Source organism: Eulemur rufifrons, chromosome 16 (genome assembly GCF_041146395.1).
Source record: "Eulemur rufifrons isolate Redbay chromosome 16, OSU_ERuf_1, whole genome shotgun sequence".
NCBI lineage: Eukaryota > Metazoa > Chordata > Mammalia > Primates > Lemuridae > Eulemur > Eulemur rufifrons.
In genome coordinates, this window is record NC_090998.1 from 85,945,594 (window position 1) to 85,972,483 (window position 26,890).

At 36.9% G+C, this 26,890-nt stretch overlaps 1 protein-coding gene across 8 annotated transcripts in view; it reads right to left on the reverse strand.

Annotated features, from left to right (window-relative positions):
• RBFOX2 (RNA binding fox-1 homolog 2) overlaps nucleotides 1-26,890 on the reverse strand; it is a 274,549-nt gene that overhangs the window by 189,844 nt on the left and 57,815 nt on the right. For all 8 annotated transcript variants that reach the window (XM_069490849.1, XM_069490851.1, XM_069490847.1 and 5 more), the window contains exon 2: nucleotides 1,428-1,478. In XM_069490849.1, coding sequence (XP_069346950.1) covers nucleotides 1,428-1,478 — 51 coding nt within the window. The remainder of the gene's footprint in view (nucleotides 1-1,427; nucleotides 1,479-26,890) is intronic.

Genomic DNA, 26,890 nt, shown 5'->3' on the forward strand with positions numbered 1-26,890 from the left:
GAAATCACCTGTAGAGATTTCTAAATCTCTGAATGACTAAGCCCAATCTTAAGCCTATTCAATCAGAATCTCTGGGGACTGGATCTCCAGGCATCAGTATTTTTTCTGATATATGGCCATGACATAAAACTACTATCAAACGGCATAAATCTCATAGCTTACAGAAGTTCTAGGAAAGACCCAAGCCAGAAAAAAAAACAAAACTTCTATACTCTTTTTAGAATTGGGGCAAATGACCATATCTTTCACCGAAAGTTTCCATCTTCCATTTTAACAGCAAGAATCCCACTGGGAGATGAACACAGAGATGACCACTACCTTCTTTCACCTTTCTCTCCATATCCTACCTGGGGTCAGTTTGATGTCAACCCAGCACCAAAAATGTCAGAATTGGGCAAATACTCTCAAATCAGAAAAGCCTCCAAATAGGTGACTACTGATTATAGGCCATCCTGGTTTTTAAGATCAGCTTCGGGGACTCTGATGAGATTCAGTTAACTTCTGGAAAGGGATGAGATTCAGTTAACTTCTGGAAAGGGAAAACTACGTCAACCCTTTTGTTTTGCACTATAATGACGCATATCCCCTGGAAATACCTAACAATGCTGGCTTTTCTTGACAAGCCTATAAGGAATCATGGACAGGCATTCAAAGATATTGCTAGGAGCTACCCTTGTCAAATCTCCTGAAGAAAATGTCAATATCCCCAAACAGCAAGAAGACAAATTTAATTCTTAGGTTAGGTGACTTTCTCTAAAAGGCAGCCTTGCCCGTTCTTCTTATCCTAATTCCGCTCCAGCCTTCAAACAGCAAAAAGACAGAGAAGGCATTTTATACACTCGCCTAAACTGTACCGAGGATGTTGCAGAGGAAACAGTTCTGCTCTGACCAACAATAGGGCCTGAGCTTTTTCCAGTCTTCCCCCCATCTAACAAAGAAAGGCAGCAGAAACTTCGCTTTCTCAAGCAAGCCTTCCCTGATTAAAAACATAAGGCTGAATCTCCCCAGGGAGGAGAATGGAATTTTCTTGCTGCAGATTATTGCAAGGACTAAAAAATCTGTGCAGGCAGGAGCTAAGTAGCAGAAAATAAGCATTAGAATTGTTAGAATCCAGCATTAGAATTATGAGGCATCAAATAAACCAGGTCACACCATTATTACATAGCCTGGAGAAGAAGAAACAAACACAAAAGTAATCATGACTTTGCTTGAGTGATCGTTTTCTCCTATAATATCCACAATTATAATAACATGATTATGATACTTTTAGAATTAATATATTTAATTTATATCTCTAAAAGTAAATTCATTGCTGAAACAAGCCGCATTACCTTCCAGAATAAGTAATTTCAGGAAATACTCTCTATCACAGCATGCTTTGATAAAACACACACACATCATATGAGTAACAAACAGCAGATACCAACCTGGCTGTCCCTCGCTGGGAATCCATGATAACCTGGAGTCAAAGGCTCGTTCTAAGAGGAAAAAAAGAAAAAAACCAAACTATTAGAAGAAAGAAAATGTTAAGAAGAATCAAAATCATACAAACTGATCAAATATGAAATCCTGTCCTGGTACCTAATTGTTCCATTGCTGTATTCCACTCTACCTAACTGCATGTATCTCCTTGTAAATCTCACAATGTCAAAACAAACAAAAAAAAAAAACAGTATATGCATAGGAACACTATTTTCCTCCTTGTACAGCTAGATCTGTTCCCTTCCTACTGTATCTCAACCAAAGTGCTACTGATATTTGAGCCAGAACAATTCCTAACTCCACACTGTGGGACTTCAGCATCCCCAGTCCTACTCACGTAAGCCAGCACCACTTCTAAACACTAGGATAACCAAAAACCTTCCACATAATTTCTAATTGCCCCCTGGCTAGAAAGAGGACAAGTACCCCCTTGTAGAGAACTACCTCTTGACCTGGAAAAGTCTTAGCCCCTCCTCTATCAACCTGTTTTTCTTAGTTCTTTTAAATCTAGATGAAATTCTACCTCTGAAAGACTCCCTCTACCACCCTGTATCAACCTATGGACCTGCGTGACTCCTTCTAACATGTATATATGTTAATATTTATCTAGGTTATCTGTGTAATTTACTTTTCATATTATTTATGATTCTAATTAATGTTATTTTTTAAAGGTATATCATGTTGAAAATCTGTCTTATCTTCATGTTCAACCACTAAATCAAGATTCTTGATAGCAAGGATAGTAGCTAATAAAAGCTTTGCAAACCCTAATTTAGCATAAGGTCATACAACGTCAGCACTCATTACTGGCTTACTTGACCCATTCAATCATTCAGTTAACATATATTGAACATTAAAATTTTCCAAGTACGGAAAAGGTGGCTGACAGAGTAAGAAAGATGAATAAAATAAGGCCCTTGCTTTCAAGGGAACTTTAAAATGGGAGGAGATATACGTGCACACAAAGGAAATGAGAATATACGGTGCTTTTATAATTCTCAAAATGCTCAGCACAGGCTACTTAAAGATATTCATCCTCTTCTTATATCCATTTGTACTTTCGTTAATACTAGCAGAATAACAACTTAAGAGAAATTTTCATTGATAGGACTTTCAAATATGATAAGAGAGAAAACTCTACACCTAATGGCAGATACATCGAAGATACGACCATATTCATATCTTTGAGAGCCTGTTTGGAGGTTCTAGCAGGGAAGTGCCGCTACTCATATACCCTGGACCGAAGAACGGTCCTCCTCTATCAGGGAAGGTCGTCCTCTTTGACCGAGCGCGGATGCACATGGAGCGATGAGGGAGGAAGGGGACATCCGCCTAGCAAGCCGGATCAGCCGAATCAACCCTGGCGATCAATGGGGTGACTGACAGATGTCGCAGCCAGATCGCCCTCACATCCCATATTCATATCTTTGATAGGCAAAAGTCCACATTCCCTTCAAAAACATGAAAGCCAGGAGTCAACTTAAGTTTACTGCAGAGGCCTTGTCTCTTGTTCATCATGGTTTCCTCAAGATCTAACACATGGTGGAAACCCAAGAGAATGTGTAAATAAATAAATGGAGTTAAATAACCATAAACTATTTAGAAATTCGGCCACTGATTCAATCATAGAAATCCAGGTTCTCTTTTCCTATTCCTAAGTCCCAATTGTGGATATTTTAATATTTATAAATTAGTCTCCCCAAAGAAAACATACCAGATACTAACGATAACTGCCTTAAAAAAAATTATGGGTGCCAAAACAATCTTGAGAAAGAAGAAAAAAATTGAAGGACTCACACTTCTTGATTTCAAAATTTACTTCAAAGCTACAGTAATCAAGATAGTGATACTGGCATAAAGACAGACATATAGACCAATGGAATACAATTGAGAGTCCAGAAATAAACTCTTACTGTTTTGGCCAACTGATTTTTGAAAAGGCTGCCAAGAAAGTTAATAGGAAAATAATAATCTTTTCAACAAATGGTGCTGAGACAACTGAATATCCACATGTAAAAGAATGAAGTTGTAATCCTCACATCACAAACAAAATTAACTCAAAATAGATAATCCCTAGGCTGGGCGCAGTGGCTCATGCCTGTAAGTCTAACACTCTGGGAGGCTTAGCTTGTGCTCAGGAGCTCAAGACCAGCTGGAGCAAGAGCGATACCCCATCTCTACTAAAAATAGAAAAATTAGCCAGGCGTCATGGCGCTCACCTGTAGTCCCAGCTACTTGGGAGGCTGAGGCAGGAGGATCGCTTCAGCCCAGGAGTTGGAAGTTGCAGTGTGCTACAGTGACACCACTGCACACTACCCAGGACAACAGAGCAAGACTCTGTCTCCAAAAAAACAAAATAGATCATACCTAAAACTACAAAACTCTTAAAAGAGAACACAGGAGTAAAATCTTCATAACCTTTGGTTAATCACAGTTTCTTCAATAGGACACCAAAAGTACAAGTGACAAAGGAAAATAGATAAATTAGACTTCATTAAAATTAAAAAATTTTGTGCTTCAAAGGATACCTCAAATAAATGAAAAGACAACCCACAGAATGGGAGAAAATATTTGCAAATCAAATGTTTCATAAGGAACGTGTATCCAGTATATATATAAAAAAAAAACCTCTTACAAGTCAACAACAAAAGGACAAATAACCCAATTTTAAAATGGGCAAAGGATTTGAAACGGCAGCTCTCCAAAAAAAGATATGCAAATGACAAATAAGTATATGAAAAGATGCTCAGTATCATTAACTCATTATGCAAATCAAAACCACATTGAGATAAAACTCACACCCACCAGAATGGTTATAATCAAAAAGTCAGACAATAACAAGTGTTGACAGGATGTGGAGAAATACAGATTAGGTTGGGCATGCTGGCTCATGCCTGTAATCCCAGCTATCTGAGAGGTCAAGGCAAGAAGACTGCATGAGGCCAGGAATCCACGGTCAGCCTGGGTAACAGAGCGAGACCCTATCTCTAACTTTTTAAAAAGGCCACAAATTATAGGATTCTATTGATATGAAATGTCCAGAATAGGCAAATCTATAGAGACAGAAAATAGATCTGTGGTTCCAGGGGTTAAGGGGGAGAAACAGGCAGTGACTGGTAACAGATACCAGATTTATTTCAAGGGTGATAAAAATGTTCTGCAATTAGGTACCAGTAATGGATGCATAACTCTGTAATTATACCACTGAAACACTGAAAACATTTCAAAAAAGTGATATTTATGGCCTATGAGTTATATATCATTAAGTAATAATAGTTACAGGCAATTTTGGCTATTTTTCACATTGATTTTTTTCAGAGGAGACATATACAGTTTATATTACAACAAAAGAACAGGGTTCCTTCTAAAATCCACAAGTGGATTCTACAAATTTACTTCAATATCACTCCCTATAAATTTTAACAACGATAATGATAGAGATGATAACCACCCGATATTGAGCAACTAATCAGTATAGTTCCAGACTGGAGGGGAGGAGGAAAAGAAAGAGGCAAAGAAAAGTAGATAATATGGAGGTATATAAAAATGTATTTTCTATCATTAGGGAAATTAACTCAGAGAAGGTAAGTCATTGACCCAATAATAATGCATAGATATTAAATGAGAAAGCCAACTGCCAACCTGGGTCTGTTGGACTCCAAAGCCCCTGTTCCTTCCATTTTGCCAAGTTCTTTTCTCTAATAACCATTCCATATTATCCCTTTACAGTAAATACTTCAAGACTGTCTAAGAAGGGGATTATAAGATTAAGATAGTAATCAAAAACCCCAAAAGCATATTAACAGAAATTCATCACTCATAGAGAACATCCCACATATAAACCATATTCTGTGACATCTGGGAGTTCAACAATGCAGAAAACTTGTAAGAGAAAGATCACATTCCTATAAGCCAGTATTGTCATAAACTTTAATAGCAAAGACAGATTTAACAGGTTGTACAGAGATGTGTCAGAGGAAATGGATTTACTCCTCCACCTGCCTTAGCAAAGCATTACTCCTTCTTTATTCCCCACCTCTCAGATAAGGCTATTTGAACTCTCCAGCCCTCCCTGGAAACTCCTGCCTCTCTGAGAGTGGCCCATACTTAAGGAACAGGCTTGGTTTTCTTTTTAATTTTATCATGTATATATCTGTCCCTTACAAAAGCATTAATTTTGCATGATTATGAATTTACAGACATATCTATCCTATCATATGCATTCTTTAGCAATTTGCTTCTTTTGCTCAATACTTCATAAGATTCATCTCCACTAATGCACATCACTACATTTTAATAATTTTGATTTCTATTTAGTATTCCCTTATAAATATGTCAAAATTTATCTGTCCTATCTTCCTGTTAATGGATATTTAAATTGTTTCCAGTTAAGGTTTTGTTTATGCTCACAAATCATGCTGCCTACAAACATTCTTTTAGATTTGAGATTCCATTTTTCACTCATGAGATCAGCAAAAATGAAAATATCACAAGTGGGCAAAAAGATAAGTAAATGGACACTTTCACATCTAATAGTAGGAATATAAATATATTGGGACCACTGTTTTGGAAAGCAATTTGACAGTACTATCAAAATACTGAATGCATATACCTTCTTATAATTTCACATCTCTCTAGAGAATCACTTGCACATGATTTCAAAGCATGTGCAAAGATTTTCAATAGTGCTGTTTATAACAGTGAAAAACTAGAAAGAACCTCAATTTCCATTAATAAGGAAAGACTGTTATTATTATATAATTTCAACCTCCAGTGTGTAAGTTTTACAAAATAAGGTAAAATCTCCATGATCTCAGGTCATATTAAACGATAGAACAGTGTGGTATTTTTTTTAATTATAAAACAAAAATAGGTATTTCTACATGCACATAAGAAAATATCTAGAAGGATATACAACAAATTTCTAGCAGTGCTCTACTTCTAGGGAGAAAAATAAGATTAGTGGAAAGTAGAAAAGGCATATTTTACCTGAATTATCTGAATTTTTAAAATGTAAAATTCATGTATTACTTAGAGTATCACTATTATCAGTGTTTCATAATGCTTAATAACTTATCAAACCAACTTCACACACTCTTACTTAGTCCTCACAATGCATAAAACACACTTTGTAAACTTCATTTTACAGATGACAAAACTGAATTTCAGAAAGTTTAAGTGATTTGCTCAAAACTAAATAGCTAATGATAGTAGCTCAGATACCTTCAGACCTAGATCTTAATTCTATCCCCAATACTTGTAATACTTCATGACAACTAGTCAAAAAAAAAAATTTCCCTGGTGTGGGTAGGGATAATTATGATTATCTAATGATCTGACTTTTTAATCACTGTAAAAATAACTAACATTTAAATTAGAGATGGAGTTAAAAGGAAAGCTAATGAAACAGATGAGATAGATGTGTTAAATTCCAAAGAGCACAGTGGCTCATGCCTGTAATCCTAGCATTCCGGGAAGCCGAGGTGGGAGGGTTGCTTGAGCTCAGAAGTTCTGAGACCAGCCTGAGCAAGAGTGAGACCCTGTCTCTACTAAAAAATACTAAACAGAAAAATTAGCCAGGTGTCATCACACGCGACTATAGTCCCAGCTACTTGAGAGGCTGAGGCAGGAGGACTGCTTGAGCTCAGGAGTTTGAGGTTGCAGTGAGCTATGATGCTACCAATGCACTCTACCCAAGGCAACAGAGTGAGACTGCGTCTCAAAAGACACAAACAAAAAAGAACTGCAAAGACAAAAGGTTTTATAGTAGCTATGTGCCTATAAGCAAACTTTATTGGCCCAGTTAAGACTGAAAGACTTAGAAACTGACTCCGCCTCAGCATAGACACTGCTCAAAAACAAAAAGAGATCTATAAGAAACAAAATGTCAACCAGGAGAATCTTTATTAACTAGAGGTCAACAGTTCAACCTGTTTAGAAGGTTCTGGTTAATGGACACGTAAAAGTGTGACACAAGGATCCTTAAGTAACTGTCAAATAGAACTTCAACTGATCATGTATGTACAGTGGACACTGAGAGAAGTGATACATAGCAAAATAAAAAAGAAAAAAAAACCACACCTGACTTTTATATTCTTCATTGACTGCATAGAAGCTCCCATATGCACTTAGGTTTGAAAAATCCATTTAAGCTAAAGAATCCTTCAATTATTCAGCAAGAGTGTATTGACAAGCACAGTGCTGGTGTTCTTGCCCTTGAGGTTCTTGCCTCAGAATCATAATAATTACAAGATAATACGACCAGTACCAGAACTAAAGTCTGTAACAAAAGAACTACAGGACTCCAGAAGATCTTCATAAAAAGTGTGTGTAAGCATGGGAGTGGGTAATAACCTCTAGCCTCCTAACAGGACAAGACCTCTAATACCATAATGAATTGATGCATGCTTTTGGTTTTTGGTTTTTTTTTTTTTTTATTTTGAGGTGGAGTCTTGCTCTGTCACCCATATTTTAATTTTTTAATTTTTTGTAGAGACACAGTCTTGCTATGTTGCCCAGGCTGGTCTTGAAGTGCTGGGCTCAGGCACAAGCTCAAGTGATACTCCCACCTCTGCCTCCCAAAGTGCTGGAATTATAGGAGTGAGCTGCCATACCCAGCCAACACAATGCTTTTTAAAGCCATAATTTCTAAATGCTCTCTGGAAGTTATCAGTTTCATTTCTAAATGATTAGCCAATACATTTTCCTAGAATACTGGCATTACTACTAAAAATACTGGTAAAATTACCCAGAATACTGCACATGGGGGGGGGGGGAAGTACCGTTTTCTTAAGTATTTTAAAAATACAGTTAAAAGAGGTGCTAAAAGGACTTAACAACACTGAAAATCAAAAAGTCCTGCTTTCATTAAAAAATTATAGTTGTGATATACTATAGCGGCCATAAATCCTAAGCAATGACCAATAGAACAGCAACCAAAATGAAGTTACCTAAGGAGCCTAAGAAAGACACCATGCTACCAATCTTCCTTGGTTTCATCTGCTTGAAAGATCATGTGTTGCATTCAGTTTTATTATAAAAGTATTCCTTACTGGCTTCTATTACTGATGAAGGCTGGCTAGGAGCAAGGTGCAGAAAACTGGAAATGCACAATGAAGTTAAACCAAGCAATTAATAAACACAAATCTGAAAAACCATCCTGTTGCCCCTTTCTTTTGTGTCTAATAAAATCAAACCAGTTTCACAAAATGGAAGAAGAAGACTATACCGAGAATGGAACAAAATAAATTCTTGCTACCCTGCAATTTTGGGAAAGTAAAAGTAAGCAAAGGAAGATTAGAAATGAAGCTGCCCTCTACAAACACAACCTGAGTGATGGTACAAGTGGAGATTTTTCACTGACTTACTCGCCCGTTGAAAAAGAATTTCGTATTATCTTGCATACTTAACAATAGAAGGAAAGATTAAGACCACACTGACCAAAAAAAAAAAAGCAAATCAAGTTGCTCAGTTGTTCGTTACCTTATTTGCAGCAAGTTAACTTTTCTTCAAGTATTATTGAGCCTTTTTTGAATTGGGACATAGCAGGGAATACCACAAGAACAGAAGATACATCCAACTTCCATATGTCATTAGATGCAAAAACTAATCCCAGCAACAAGCACCTTTGGCTCAAGGAAATTGCTAAGCAACCACAGGGCACCATTCTGCTTCCAAACCATGTGGGGTTCAAAGTACCTAGAGATATATCTCTTATAAGGGATATGAATCTGGTAGTATCTAACAACACAGTCCCAACATAAGGTCCAACTGTTAATGGGTAAACTAAACTTTCATGTCACAATAAAATAAAACAACTCATTCCACCTCCCCATCAAGACAATCAATAACAGTTCTTTGTTACACTCACTACTCCCTCCCCATTTACCCTTTTTGCTTTTTAAATCAAAAATGCCCTGGTGTAAGCAGTATGTTTCACGGAAGTATCTGACAGAGGGATTTACTAGGTCCTTGAAGCCCTTCTTTGGACCACACTAAAATTTCTTCTTTTCAACCGTGGTTCCAGGTATCTAATGAATAACCCATCAAACCCCTTTCCTTTACAGGTGAGGAAGCTAAAACTTAGAAGTGTCTTGTCCATAGTCACTCAACTAAAGTGGACATAAAAGGGAACCTAGAATTTAGACCGCCTGACTCTCAAATCATATAAACTATTCACCTCAGACTCAGCTAATTGTAAATATATGTAACCCCTTTCATGATGTAGTAAAAGTTTGGACTAAACTTTGAGAGTCAAAGAGAGATAGATTCAATTGTTGGCTGTGTCACTTTCTAACTATGTGACTCTGGTCAAACTACTTACTCTCTCTGAGCCTCAACTTTCTCAACTGTGTAACAGATAATATATACCTCATAAAGTTGTGAAATTAAATGAGATAATTAGGTGAAGTTTATCTGGCACAGCATTTAATAAACAGGAGAAGGTCAAAAAGAATTTCTTCCCGGCCCTCACGTCTATCAGTTGCAAATAACTTGAGACAAAAATTACATAGTCTATGAAACCAATTCCCACAAAATAGCACAATTCCAAATAATCAACCTTTAATTTTTAGGTAGCTTACTCTAACATCAGTTCCTTAAGAATACACACCAAATGGCTACCCTGCCTCACTGCAGCTGTTTGAACACCGGATAAATATCAGTGATACTGTAAATCAATGCCAGCATTCAAGGACTGAATGAATGAGATTACCTCTAAAGTGGCCAAAGAAACTTGCCTTTCGTGACATATATAGTCATGCGCCACTTAACAACGTTTTGATCAAGAACTGTCTACATATATGACAGTGGTCCCATAAGATTATAATGGAGCTGAAAAATTCCTATCACCTAGCAACATCGTAGCCATTGCAGTACAACCCATTACCCATGTGTTCGTGGTGATGGCTGGTGTAAACAAACCTACTGCACTGCCAGTCATATAAAAGTATAGCACATTCAATTATATACAGTATATAATACTTGATAATAATAAACAACTATGTTACTGGTTTATGTATTTACTATACTATACTGTTTATCATTATTTTGGAGTGTACTCCTTCTACTAAAAAAAAAAAAAAGTTAACTAAAAACAGCCTCAGGCAAGTTCTTCAAGAGGTATTCCAGAAAAAGGCATTATTATCATAGGAGGAGATGACAGCTCCAGGCAGGTTATTGCCCCAAGACCTTCCAGGGGGAAAGGTGTAGAGGTGGAAGACAGTGATATTCATGATCCTGACCCTGTGTAGACCTAAGCTAATGTGTGTGTGTGTGTATTAGTTTCTAACAAAAAAGTTTAAAAAAATTTTTAAATGTCTCAAAAATAAAAAAAAGCTTAGAGAATAAGGATAAAGAAAATATTTTTGTACAGCTATACAATGTGTTATTGAAGAAAAAAAATTGTATAAATTTACTGTAGCCTAAATGTGTGTATGTATGTATGTACTTATTTATTTATACATACATACATACACACATACATAGTCTCACTCTGTTGCCCAGGCTAGAGTGCCGTGGCGTCAGACTAGCTCACAGCAACCTCAAACTCCTGGGCTCATGCAATCCTACTGTCTCAGCCTCCCGAGTAGCTGGGACTACAGGCATGCGCCACCATGCCCAGCTGATTTTTTCTATATATTTTTAGTTGTACAGCTAATTTCTTTCTATTTTTTTTAGTAGAGACGGGGTCTCGCTCTTGCTCAGGCTGGTCTCGAACTCCTGAGCTCAAACGATCAGCCCGCCTCAGCCTCCCAGAGTTAAGCGTACACTGTTTATCAAGTCTATATGTCCTAGGCCTTCATATTCACTCATCACTCACTCCCTGACTTACCTAGAGCAACTTGCAGACCTGCAAGCTCCATTCATGGTAAGCACCCATCACATGTGTACCATTTTTTATCTTTTATATTGTATCTTTACTCTACTTTTTCTATATTTAGATATGTTCAGACACACAGATACTTACATTATGTTACAACTGCCAACAGTATTCAGTACGGTAACACACTGTAGAGGTTTGTAGCCTAGGAGCAATAAGCATCACCATATAACCTAGGTGTGTAGTAGGCTACACCATCTGAGTTTGGGTAAGTACACTCTATGAGGTTCGCATAACAATGAAATTATATAATGAGGCATTTCCCAGAATGGATACACATGACTATATATGCTTCCTACAGCTAGACAGTCCACTCTGCTTTCATCAATCCATGCTTGGCTAACACCCTCAGTTCTTTAACTTTCCTTTATAAATCCACTCTGTTCTTGCTTTTATTAATATTTTTTTAATTAAAATTCAATCATGATGATAAAATTATATTTTGAAGCACATAAATAGAAAATAAAATTCTCCCTACTCTCTCTCTTCTAGTACTAAGGTTTAAGAACATACTATAAATATTTTTCAGCAGACTTTTTTTGAAAAATTGTGGTTAAATATACATAATTTTACCATTTTTGCCATTTTTAAGTATACACTTCTGTGGCATTAAATACATTCACATTCTGTGCAACCAATCACCACCATCCATCTCCAGAATTGTCTCATCTTGCCCAACTGAAACTCTACATCCATTAATCCCCATTTCCCTCTCCCTCCACCCACCGCCAACCACCATCCTACTCTGTGTCTCTACAAATGTGATTACTCTAGGTACCTCATATGAGTGGAATCATACAATATTTGTCCTTTTGTGACTGGCTTATTTCATTTACCATACCTTCATGATCTGTCCACACTGTAGCATGTGTCAAATTTTCCTTCTTTTTCAGTCTGAATATTATACTAATATTGTATGTAAATACAATTTTATGTACATACTATTGTATGTAAATACCACATTTTGTTTATCCATTCACCTGTCAATGGATATTTGGGTTGCTTCTACCTTTTAACTACTGTGAATGCTACTACGAATTGGGTGTACAAATACCTGTTTAAGTCTCTGCTATCAATTCTTTCGGTTATATACCCAGAAGTGGAATTGCTGGATCATTTGTAATTCTATATTTAACTTTTTAAAGGACTGCCATATTGTTTTCCACAGCACTAAACCATTTTAAATTCCTACCAGCAGTGCACAAGAGTTCTAATTCCTCCACATCCTCACCTACACTTGTTATTTTCTGTTTTTTTCTTTTTTCTTTTCTTTTTTTTTTTGGAGACAGAGTCTCGCTTTGTTGCCCAGGCTAGAGTGAGTGCCGTGGCGTCAGCCTAGCCCACAGCAACCTCAAACTCCTGGGCTTAAGTGATCCTACTGCCTCAGCCTCCCCGGTAGCTGAGACTATAGGCATGCGCCACCATGCCCAGCTAATTTTTTCTATATGTATTTCAGTTGGCCAGATAATTTCTTTCTATTTTTAGTAGAGACGGGGTCTCACTCTTGCTCAGGCTGGTCTCGAACTCCTGACCTCGAGCAATCCTCCCACCTTGGCCTCCCAGAGTGCTAGGATTACAGGCTCCCTGTTTTTCTTTTTAATAGCTATCCTAATGAGTGTGAAATGTTATGTCATTGTGGTTTGGATTTGCATTTCCTTTGCAAATAGTGATTGTGAGCATCTTTTCATATGCTTACTGGCCATTTGTACATCTTCTTTGGAGAAATATCTATTCAAGCCCTTCCCATTTTTTAATTCATTTTTTAAGAGACAGGATCTGGTTTTGTCATCCAGACTGTAGTACAGTGGCCTGATCATAGCTCACTGCAGCCTCAAACTCCTGGGTTCTAGGGATCCTCCCACCTCAGTCTCCCAAGTAGCTAGGACTACAGGCATGTGACATCACCCCTGGCTAATTTTTTTTTTCCTTTTTTGTACAGATAGAGGTCTCACTATGGTGCCCAGGTTGGTCTCAAACTCCTACACTCAAGCAATCCTCCTGCCTTAGCCTCCCAATGTGCTGGGATTATAGGAGTGAGCTACTGCACCCTGTCGCTTTCCCATTTTTCAATCAGGCCATTTGTTTTTCTGTTGTTGAGTTGTAGAAGTTCTTTATATATTTTGGATGTCAATCCCTTATCAGATATATGATTTGTAAATATTTTCTTCCATTAGTGGGTTGCCTTTTCACTCTGTTGATAGTGTTCTTAGATGCTTAATAGTTTTTAATTTTCATGAAGTCTAATTTATCTGTTTTTTCTTTTATTGCCTGTGTTTTTAGTGTCAAGAATCCATTGCCAAACCCAAGGTTATAAGGACTTATCCCTAAGTTTCTTCTATGAGTTTTACAGTTTTAGCTCTTACATTTAGGTCTTTGATCAATTTTGAGTTAGTTTTTATATATGATGTAAGGTTCAGCTTCTTTTTTTTTTTTTACATGTCTTACCTATTTTTGAGGTTCCTTAGATCTCTGCCCATTTGCCATCTTCTTCCTGGTTTCTGAGGATCTGGAATTAAACATCCATTCCACCCATATGCTGGTTATCAATTAAATGACTCTCAGCTCCAAATTGACCCTTTTTGCCTGCTGTGTGAAAATGGACCTGGGCCCTTTAAATATTTTTCCTTGGCCAGCACGCATGATGCCAAGCTTTGTCAGTAGAGGGCAGAGGAGATACACTATAGAAGGAAAGGGTTTTTCTACCAGGTCCCATTGTGCTTGCCCAGCAGGCTCTTACAAAACAACCAATTTCCCTTCTCCCCAGCTCACATAGTGTACAGCAGCCAGCAGCTTCCCCCAATAACCCTCTTTGGCCATCATCGGCAGAGTGCCTCTGGTGAGACAACTCCCTATGAACAGCTTTCCCCAGTACCCCAGAGGGTAGATTTTTGCCAACTTTAAAAAGGCAGATTTCCAGCAAGTTCTGCTGGTATAAAATCAAAGGGACTTACTTCTCTGACATTCAGAGAATCACAGCCATGCCCTCTCCAACAAGGTCTGCATCTCAGTCCCTGGGCTGGGGAGTGTCTAGAGTGTTCAGAGAAACAGCTGTTCTTTGGATGTTTTATCTCACATATCAATCATTTTATTATTTCTGCTATATTACATCTGCTGTTATTTAGAGTTTTCTTTACTTCTTATAAGCCAATCTTTTATTACTTCAATCTTCTCTTAGGGCAAATAATTCTTTATATATATTCCCTGTCCAAACTACTGTGTAGTCTCTCTCTCCTGATTGGACCCAGACTGACATAAGTGAGCTGAAATGAAATGTTAATAGCCACTTATATACAGGATAGACATTATACTTAGCGTTTTATAAACACTATTACTTTTAATTCTTACTGAAACCCTGTGATATATATCATTCTACAGTAAGGAAAGGAGGCTCAGAAAAACTATACAATTTTTCCTCAGTATTATAAATCCACATCTGTCTGACACTGAAGTCCCTGCTAGTTCTCTAGGATAGCATTTATTTTTCAGCACAGACCTAGCAACTCCTTTTTTAAGAAACTGAACATCCATGTGCAGACAAGAATTAACATAGTAGGCCTGACTGCTATCCTTAGAAAGAGCAGCTTGCAAGGTTGGCCTTGCCTGGTGTCTGAGAACTTAGATTTCATAGACTTCTATTCCTAGAACTGATCACAGTGGCTTTACCAGTTAACACATGCTTTCCTTTTGAGCGTCTGGAATTTTGGTATGTGCTAAGGATAGGGTGCCCTCTACCACCACCCCATTCAAAAAATCTCAGCACTAAGTCTCTAACAAGCTTCCCTGGTGAACAACATTGTCACAACTCACTGTTGGAGAATTAAGCATGTCCTGTGTGACTCCACTGGGAAAGGACTCTTGGAAGCTTAATCCAGGTTTCCTCTGGACATCACCACATGCACCCTTCACTGATTTTGCTTTATAGCCTTCCACTATTATAAAGCACAGCCACAAGTATGACTATATGCTAAGTTCTGCAAGCCCTAGAGAATCACTGGACCTGGACTAGTTTTGGGGACCCCCAAAACAACCTATGACATGCCAAGCACTTTGTTAAATGCTGAGGAAACAAATATGAGTAGGGCCTTTGCCTTCAAGGAACTTTACAGTCTATTTAAATTTCCTTTCTTTCTCTGATCTGCACTTTTTAGTCTGTTCACTACTTAAAATAGATTAGATACATTTCCCTGAGCTAAATTTCATTTTTAGTGCTGAAGTGATGCTAAATAAATATTTAATAAGTCCATCAGGCAAAATCTGAGATACAAAGCTCTAATAAACTCAAAGGCTACACATATTTCCTCTTTACTTACCTCTTCTTATTGTGTTCCTCATTAAAAATAAATTGACAAGCCCTTGTACATTGCTGCTAGGAATGTAAAATGGAGCAGCTGCTATGGAAAACAGTCTGGTAGTTCCTCAAAAAGTTAAATATAGAGCTACCATATGACCCAGCAATTCTACGACTAGGTAAATGCCCAAAAGAATTGAAAAACAGGTACAAAAACATACTGTACACACATTTATAGCAGCATCATTCACAATAGCTAAAAGGTAGAAACAGCCCAAACATCCATCAATGGGTGAACAGATAAACAAATTGAGGTATAAACATACAAAGAAATATTGTTCGGTTATAAAAAGGAAGTACATGCTACAACATGGACAAACCCTGAAAACATTATACCATACTAAATGAAAAAAGCAAGACACAAAAGGTCATATATTGTATGATGCCATTTATATGAAACCTCCAGAAAAGGTAAATTCATAGAAACAGAAAGTAGACTGGTAGCTGCCAGGGGCTAGAGTAAAGGGGAAATAGAGGGTACTTGCTTAATGGGTATGTGGTTCTTCTGAGGGTGATGAAAAATGTCTGAGCTACATGGAGGTGGTAGTTGTACAACACTGTACATGTACTATATGCCACCAAATTGTTCACTTTAAAAAGGTTAATTTTATGTTACATGAATTTCATCTCAATTTAAAAATGTTCTGATACAATTTAAAAATGTTCTGTATAGCAATGCAATACACAATATGGTGCAAATGAAGAAAATCAAACTTCCTAATGGTATCTGAATGGGTACTTGCAGGTTGCAAGAGATACATATTCAAAAGTGCTGTATCTCAATATATACCCTGGGAAACTGTTTGAAGATTCAAAGTGGTTCTCAGCAATGATGCAGATACTGATGCAGCAAAGTATGTACACATTTTTTTCCAAAAAACACAGAAAATAAAATGTTCCTAAGTTACTGTAAATTTTATGTGATTTTTGAATACGTAAGCATAAATTAATAAATATTTTAAGTAGACATTTGCCTATTTCATCCATATCCCTAAAAGCTTAATTATTTAGGTTGGCTCATCTTTTCAATGGAAAAACAGCATAAAGCTTTATATTCAGGGTTCCCTCATATTCAGGCATATATAACACATATACATACTTTTTTAAGCACGGAAGGATGTATCACAAAATGTTTACAGTGATTATACGTCTTAGCGTTGAGTTTGGATTGATAAGTGATATATGTCTTTTGGGGGGGACTGGGAGGTTCTCTATCTGTATTCTCCAATTTGTTCAATAATGAACATGTATTATTTTTACTTAACCATCAAAAAATGGAGATAATAACAGTACCTACCTCAGAGATGCTGTGATTAAATGAGATAATACACATAAAGCCCTGAGCACAGTATTCAGCATAAGTACACAATAAATGTTAGATAGTATGGGTGGCATTATGCTTCTGTTTTTATAAATATTCCTCAGGATGTATGCCTTATTACCAATGGCAAAAGCATTCATCTTAATCCAGGCCTGGGTCTCCTCAAGCCTAAATTACTGTAGTCTCTTAGCTGGTCCAGTATCCTCTATCACCTCTCCCTGGGTTAGGTGGGTTAAGTACTGAAAACACCACTCATATCACTCCCATGCTAATGGCCCTCCGTTGCTTACATGACTAGGTGCCAAATACCCTAAGGCTTGCCTCACCTGGTCATTGCCTTTTTCTTCCCAATTATTTATTCCTTTAACAAACACTTGAGGGACTTTTACGTGTTTGATGCTGTAGTAGGAATGCAAAGACAAAGAAATTAGGGATTCTTCTCTTAAGGAACCCACAGTCTTCTAAGGGAGAGAGGCTTGTAAACAAATACAATATGAATCATGCAATAAAATGTAAATATAAGGGCCAGAGAGAATAAGTATACATGGTTGATAATGGAGTGAGAAAGGCATGAAGAAATTACAAAGAAGAGAATCCATAAGAAGTAAGATTTGAATGGGATTTAGAAGATAACCATAAATAGCTAATTTCCAAATATAAACTTTACTTTTTACTTCACACCTTGGGATGTTCCACCACATCCACAAAAGTAAAACCCAGGGGAAGTCCACCTCTCTTCACGATAATTTCCAAATATAAACTTTACTTTTTACTTCACACCTTGGGATGTTCCACCACATCCACAAAAGTAAAACCCAGGGGAAGTCCACCTCTCTTCACGATGCAAGCCTGTAACTTTACCCAGTATTTTTCAAACTGTGAGTCAAGACTCATTCATGGCTTACAGAATTAATTTAAGAGATCTCAATCATTTACAAAAGAAAAAGATTATAACAGCAATTCTCAAACTTTTTGATCTCAGAATACCTTAACATTATTAAAGTTATTAAAGATCCCAAAGAGCTTTAATGTGGGTTATAATTATTGATATTTGCCTATTAGAAACTAAAACTGAGTAATCTTTAATATATGTTAATTCATTTAAAAATACCAATAAATCATTGTTAACCTAAAATAATTTTATGAAAATGGCCAATTTAATTAGTTTAATTTACAAGAAAAATTTGTGAGAAGAGTATCATTATTTCACATTTTTGCAAATATCTTTAACATCCAACTTAATAGAAGACAGTTGAATTCTCATGCCTGCTTCTGCATTCAATCGGTTTCAACGTTTCTTTGGTTGAAGTATATGAAGAAAATCTGGCACTCTATTGATATGTATTTGGAAAAGGCAGGAGTATTTTAAGTCTTTTTACATCTTTGAGTATTCTTCTTTAATACTGTACCAAAGAGTAGTTGCAATGTGGCATCTGAAACCATTATCAATAAATTTTTCCATATTCTGTTATATTAAAATCTACTGGTCTTGAGCTTTGAGTCAGTGACAAGCGGCACACAAAAAAATAAATAAAATCCATTGGTCTGTGTTGCACTTTGAACAATTTTTTTGTCTATGCATGATTTTGTAACATTATGTATTAGTGTTTATAAAATACAAATTCACTAAGTTACAAAGATCTTCTAAATGTTAATACATTTCATTACATAGTATCAAAAAAAATCACATTCACTAATATCACCATCAATCTCATCACTGAAGTCTTTTTAGTACAAGAACTGTCAAGCTCATAGTCCAGGATACGAGTTTTCTAAAACTCTAATTTTTGCTCGAAACCTCAAATTGTATCACTAGCAACAAATATTATTGTTTTTCTTGAAATGACAGGCTCGCTTTATTTATTTTTAATAAAATGTCTATCAGTTATTCTTTCAGGAAAAACAGTGTTCCATGAGAAAAGTTCAGCTGGCAACTCGATTACAAAAGCATTTTTCCTTGAGATAACTGTCATGCTTAATATGCACAAGTGCTTTACGTGTATTACCCATTTTGTCACACAGAATATTAAAAAGATGCATAATCAAAGATGAAGAATTAATATTAGTAATAATTTTTTACTGTTTCATCGAGGACATTCGAAACGGAAACTAGCTTCCCCCCTTCTTTAACTGTAAGTGTGTTGTGGTGAAGAATATAATTACTTAGTAGTCATTATATTCTTTTGGTACAGGCAGTTTGTCTGTGGTATGATAAACCCATGTCCTAGTTCATGTCACAATGCCTTGCACAGTGAGGTATGGAGGGAAAGTACAGTAGTTAGAATCACACTGACCTATGTCTCTGGCAACTTACTAGCTCCATGACTATGAGAAGTTAATTGATCTCTCAGCCTCAAATTCTTCACTTTTCAAAGGAGAACACTACCTACCTCATAGGGTCGTTACAAGGATTGAGGTAATACATGCATAGTGACTTACACAGTGCGTGTTCCTTAATGGGATAACCCTGCTAAAGACAACAATGTCTTAGTTGTATATAACACTTCACCACATACAAAAACATAAGCAGTTCTGACAAGTGGAGAATCACACATTTTGAAGAGACCACACAGATCATCTAATTCTAATCCAGCTACTTCACCTGCAGCCTCCTCATCTTGTACCACACTCACACAACACAGACTAACATTACAGATAAGAAAACTAAAGTAGCACAAGGTTTTAAATGTCTTTCCCGTGGTTATAGAGCTAGTTAAGAAGCAGAACTTGGTGTCAAACACAATTCTCCTATTCATAACATTATTCCCTTTTGATTGATAAAGGAAACTCAGGTTCAGATTCACTGAGTTCAAGTGACATGTCCAAGGTCTTACATGGAGTAAATAACAAAAAGGGGCCTGGAACCCAAGTCTTCTAATTTGGGGTTCTTCCAATTGTAACTTAGAAATCTATCTAAAAATATGAAATTTGCTTTGTGCAATCATTCAAATTATCTGGATCTGAATGGAATTACAAACATGATTACGTGAATACTTATTATAACTAAATACACCAATTGATAACCATCAACCAATTAGTTTGTGTTATGATCTTCAATTCAAACTGGTGTTTTGCTGAAGACTTCACAAGCTTTGGCATTTAAAGATACCTCTTAATTAGCCTGAGAGTATAAAAGAAATACATTCCAAAGGTTCATTCTGCAACACTCAAAAAAATTCCTTTGAGATAGGCCAAAATGTTGAATATCAAGTCTAAATTTAAATTAATAATTCTGCCCAAGTCATTATAGACAAAATAAATTTTATTTTAATTAATATATACTATTTCAAATTAGCTTTTGTAACAGTGTCTTCATTCATACTGCTATTCAAAATGATGCCAAACCAGCTCTCTTCCTTATTAGCAAAGTGACTTAGGACAAGTTACTCACCTTTCTGGGTCTCAATTTTTTGATCTATAAAATACATGTGATTATGTCTACACCTTTAAAGGGTGTTAAAGTTTAGGCCTAATGAGTATACAAAGCATCTAAAAGTACACCTACCCCATAGAGAAAAGCTATTATTATAACAATTTTTATTATATGCTTTGAGTTCACAAATCTGTCTTATCCCTCAGTCTCCTAAAATCTGTGTAACTGAGTAAAAACGGACCTTTCTAATTTGCTACTCCTGCTGTTGCTTCCAACGCCGTACTGGCTACAACTGCCAACTTTCTGACCTAAATTCTCTGCCATCTACTTCTGGTATCCCCAGAGCAAGTCCCTGAACTTCCCTTTATTGTTAATTCCCTGGTCAGAAAGAAGATAATGCTCATTTGTATCAACTCAATGATCTTCTGATAATTACATTAATTCTTGCTCAGAATCAATCTAAAAGACTTCAAACTACTTCAAACCCAGCTGAGGGTTTCATGGTTTTTTTTTTTTTTCTTGATAACAAGTTTTAAAAAACATAAACTTCATTTGTTTTAACACAGAGTCAACTAGTAAGAATTCATAAAAGAACTGCCTCTTCAGACCTCATCATACCCTGATTCCTTTATCAACTCCATTATTCAACTCCAATATTCCTTCCTCTTCGGGCCCTCTTAGATAAATAGTATCCATTAAGTAAAAGGCATTTTGTAGAAAAAAGGAGGCAGAGAAAACTATAGGCATAGTTTTCTGTAAAATCTGTAAGTATAGTTTTCTGCTAAGTACAATTAAATACTCGAGACAGCTGGGAGAAGGGCAAGAGGCAAGGAACCTACGGAGATCAGATGGTATTGGAACTCAACTGGTGAACCTTTAGGAGGGAAAAGAACTACCATACAGATTTATCAAACGTTGAGGAGAGGGGAAAGGAAAAGGCAGTAACATGAAGGCACTGCGATGCACTAGATATTTTTTTTTTTTCTTTTTTTTTTTGAGACAGGGTCTCTCTGTGTCGCCTGGGCTATAGTGCACTGGCAGCATCATAGCTCACTGCAACCTCAAACTCTTGGGCTCAAGGAATCCTCCTGCTTTAGCCTACCAAGTAGCTGAGACTACAGGCGCACATCACCACACCTAGCTAATTTTTCTATTTTTTGTAGAGATGGGGTCTCACTCTTGCTCAGGCTGGTTTCAAACCCCTAGCCTCAAGAAATCCTGCCGCTTCAGCCTCCCAAAGTGCTAGGATTACAGGCATAAGCCACTGTGCCTAGCCCCAATGCACTATATAATTTATATACATTTTTTCTAGGTATTATTTCCATTATCAAGTGAGGGGAGTGAGACTCAGGTTAAATGACTGGACTAAGGCCAAAAAGCTAGCAAACGGTAGAGCAAGAGCCACAATTTTAACTCTCTTCTTTCCATTACATGGTACATGACGGCTTAGTGGAGAAAAGCATTTATCCCTAGGCCAAGCAATAGGGAAGGTAAGTGCACACTCATCTACACATTGGCCTAGCCAGACGGTTTCCCTTCTGGCAATGGGAATAATTAAGGGCCAATTCATCTTTAACCTGTGGTTATCGCCCAGTTATTCCCATTGGAAGAAGAAAGCAGTATTTCCTAAACTCTAATGCACCGACTGGGTATCTTGTTAAAATGCAGATTCTGATTCAGTAGGTCTAGGGTGGCACCTGAGATTCCTGTATCTCCCAGGAGATGATGAAGCTTTTGGTGCTTGAGCCATACTCTAAAAATAGATTACACTCAGTGGTTCCCCCTGGCTTATTATCTGAGTCATCCAGGAATCATTTAAAAATTACAGATTTCTGGGCCCCTCCCTCTTGGATTCTGTAGTGTCTTGATTGAAGCCCAGGCTGACTCTAACACAGTCATCCCTCGGTGTCCACAGGGAATTGGTTCCAGGATCCTCCTAAAGTACCAAAAGCCACGGATGCTCAAGTATCTTTTTTATATATATATTTACATATGTATACATATATATGGCATGTCCCTTATACTTCAAACCATCTGTAGATTACTTATAATAATACAATGTAAATGCTATGTTAATAGTTGTTATTTGGTGTTTTTTATTTGTATTATTTTTATTGTTGTATTATTATTTTTATCGGTTTTATAAAATATTTTCAATCTGTGGTTGGTTGAATCCGCAGATGTGGAACCCACAGATATGGTAGACCAACTGTACAGAACTGGGACGATGGGACTATGGGACTATACTATCTTTAGGCACATTCTACCTCTTAATTCTGTAATTCACAGAAACATATAATTATTAATGACAATAACTACAGCAAACACTGATTGAGAACAGACCAGATGTCTAAGTGCTTTACACGTTAGTTTACTTGATCCTCAAATCACACTGTAAGGCTGGTACTTAATAGCACTATCATTCCCATTTTATACATGAGGAAACCAACGCACCAAGAGACTTACTTGGCCAAGGTCAGTTAGTGAGTAGCACAATAGGAGTTCAGACTTGAACCAATTTGATTCCAAAGAGTTTGTGCTCTCGGATACACAACCTAAAGCTACTTCCCACATCACCCAATGGTAATCCCACTGATTTTAAAGACATACTTGAACAAATAAATCCAAATGGGTCACCTCAGAAGATGTCGCCCTTGAAAGGCTACATACGCTCTTATTACTCAGATGCTACCAACATTCAAAACATTGCCACTGTTAAACTAAATAATCCCAAAGCTCTTGATTTGAAAATGAAAATGCTTTCAGAAACTAAACATATGACTTTAAATATCTTTAAATGGGATAAAAGCTCATCATTTGAGCACAGATTTGATTTTTTGACAACACAAAATTAGGAAGAGCCAATTCAAAGAAACCTAGTATCTGATTAGGTAGGTATTTTTTTTAATAAAAAAATTCAGTGTTAGATATTAAAAATGTTTTTCTCATCTCTGAAGCCAATTCCAAATGATAGCCCTTTATGTTTTGAGCAATGGTTGTATCACCAGAGCCAAGGTGACTATTTTGAAGGGCAATACTCATTTGGATGCACACATTCTGTCATATTTGTTTAAAAAAAAAAAAAAATCAGCCTAGTCGTACCAAAAGAAACACATTTGCCCTTCACTATCCATACAAACATGCATATGTTCGGAACAACTGTCTTGAAGCATGCAGTTTCCCTTTCTGCTACAAAAGCAACTGCTTTGATTTTCTTTTCAGACTTCTTTTTTTGCTTATAAAAAGTGTGCTTTATTTCTAAATATCCATCCCTATAAAATAAACACCATAACCAGGCATTAATGAAGAATTTAACTGCATGCAGCACCATAAAAGGCATTGTACAAAGGCAACCATATATCCAAAATATGCGCAAATACCCTTGCATAAAAGGGATAAAGGCATACACAAATACTACAGGGATATAACTATAAAAAGATATTACATTTCTTCATCTAGATGAGCTCCTTTGTTAAATAAATATGTCCTTTTTCAACAAAGAAAATATTCTGCAAATTTAGAATAATTTACAGTTTTTTTTTAAGCAGGCATTAATGCAGATCAGCACAATTCCACACAACCAACCTCTCTGCTTGAACTGGACTCCCCACACCTTACTGAAGCCACAATTCCCCTGCACAAACTCCCACTCCACCACCCCACACACACACCCAACTCCCCACCAACCTCACAGGGGTTCCTGGGCTGGTCCATGGAATCTGATGACATCACTCTCTCTTCCTTCCTGGAATTCTAAACCCTGCTGCTCTCCCCTTGCACACAGCTACCATCTCCATGGCAACCTCACCTCCTCCTGCTTCCCTATTGGCTTCATGGAGCAGGATACACAAAAAGGTTTTCCGTTCTCCCCACACCACCCACACCAAAAAAATGATGCTTTCAACAGGAACCTGAGCTAAATTTAGCTACTTGGGATTCAGAATCTTATGACTAAGAAAACACAGAGAAACGTCCTCCTTCCTACATTCCACCCTCCCCTCAACCCTGCCGCAAAGTAGCTGCCTCACCTCCTCTCTGGCCCCCAACCCAAAAGCTAGTGGCGATATCTGCTGAGCATTAAAAACAAGCAAACTCTCTGCCTCACAAATAAGGTCGGCAGAGAGAAAAATGCTCACACTCACCTCCTCCCAACAGGAGAATAAAATAGGAGAGAACAAAAATAAAAATATGCAAAGAAAACCCAAAAAACCAGTTGGGACATTTCATTGCTGAACATCATCAGTGTTCTGCTATTTCCTTCCATCCCAAGCCAAAGACTGGGAACTCCACACCTAAAAGCAGAACAGTCTCCAACCTCTCAGAAGACCAAATTCTCTTGCTATGTGCTTGATATGATTTCCTTCACCATAGGAAGAAAAAATGGGAAGGGGAGGCAGAAAGACCGCAGACTTCAGTGAACAAACACACTAAGCCTGGAACCACAAATCCTGGATCCAAGTTTCTATCCCAGGGACTGACCTACTAAGTAAACTGGAGCAAGACCTCACATACCTCATCTAAGAAACAGCTCCCACACAGGGATGTTATAAGAATTACTGACAAAATTAATGTAGTTTAGGTCCCTGAGCCAAAGGGACTGAATAAATAGAGAGTAAGCTGACATCATTATTAGTAAAATTCCTGTGGATATTAACAGAGATTAATAATCCCCAGAGGAAGAATATGAACTTTTAGAAAATTATCCTTTCATTATCATAAACAAACAATAAAATATGTATAATTTATTGGACCATAGACAGTCTCTACAAAGGTTTCCACTTCTGGTAAAATTTAGCTATACCTGCCTCATACACCAGCCAATTTGTAACCAGTACTCAATTTTGGAGCTGGCCCTACTCTTCCTTTACTTAATCCAAACTCTAATTTTGAAATTGCTACTCACTCTCCCTAAATGATGACTGAATATGGGCCAGGGCTTTATTTTCTGGCTCAGCTGCTCATTTCCCATTCTAAGGAAGTAATTCTTTCTCAGAGCCATATTTGATAGCTGAACCCAGTTAATGAACCCAGGAGCTATGTCCTATATGACTCCGAAGGACAAAGCATCAATTGTGACCAAGTAGGAAAGGCTCCAAGCAGGTCAGAGCCTTGCAGTAGGAAAGGGAGTGGATAAAAATATGACACACCCAGGAAAATTATATTTTCAGTTTGCAGGGCAGAGACTCAGCTCCAGGGCACCAACTCTCCAGCAAAAACATAGATGTGAAAAGCAAATAATTTAGTATAAGAAACAGTCATCTGTCCAAAACAGAATTTAAATAATTTGGAACATTTAGCAAAGTCAAAATGCCCTTCTAGTTAACACACAGGCATTAACTGCTGTGGGAAACAGCAAAGGATACAGTATGTTCTAATAAACAAATGAAACTCACATTCCAGTGGGAAAGAGGGTAATATGACTAGCCCATCTCTGAGATATCCACTTTCTTATTTCACTCCTCATTGCCCTTGACCAGCCATTTCTCATGTGAAGGCATTCCTGTGTGCACCACTAGTCAGATGGTCCCACAGGTTATGATGAGCACTATTCTCAAGGACCTTCTTATCACTCTTAAAAATGGATGGTCACCTTATTCTACAACAGCAAGATAGAGCAGTTTCTGAGATTGTTTATCAAATCATTTACTGAACTTGACTTATGTTATCATGATGAAATCTATCAACAATAATACGGACTATGTGGAATGCTGCAAATAACACTCTATTTTTTCATTCAAATGTACATTAAGTGCACTTATTATGTGCCAGGGATTTTATATGTCTTGTCACTACTCAAAAATAAAAACAAAAAACAGCAAATACTACATATTCTTACCTCCACTTTGTAAACAGAGAAACAAGAGTTCCAGAGATGTCAACGTGACTGACATTTTATCACTCATTGATTTTTTTTTTTAAAGCCAGGATTCTAACCCAGATCTGCGTGGACTCCAAACCCCATTTATAGTGTTGGAAAAACATTTAGAAATCATTTTATATTTGTATTCTTTTATGTCATCAAAATATAGGCTGCTTGACATCAAGGTCAAAGTCATACTTTTTATGTATTATTAACAGTATTAAACCCTAAGCAGGTACTCAATATTTATTAATTTATTATTCTAATCCTATTATTCTAAACTTCTGGACAAACGACAATGATTCTACTCAGATCTTTTAAAATTAAAATTGGCTTGAGAAATTACATGCTGAAATGAAATGACAAAACTTCAGATAACATATTCTGGAATTTAATTTTATAATATTTGAGATGAAAAAAATTATCACTGTCATAATGCCTATGCAGTCTCATCTGTCAGTTTTACTCCACAAACCCTGATGCAGTCAGGATCTATACATTAGATTTACGGTTTCTACATTCTACATATAGAACCAGAGCATTTCTCCAGGGATTCCACTAAAATTAAACCAGCTGATTAAAGGACCATGCTAAAGAGGCCAAGGTCAAGTGTCTGATACCTATGC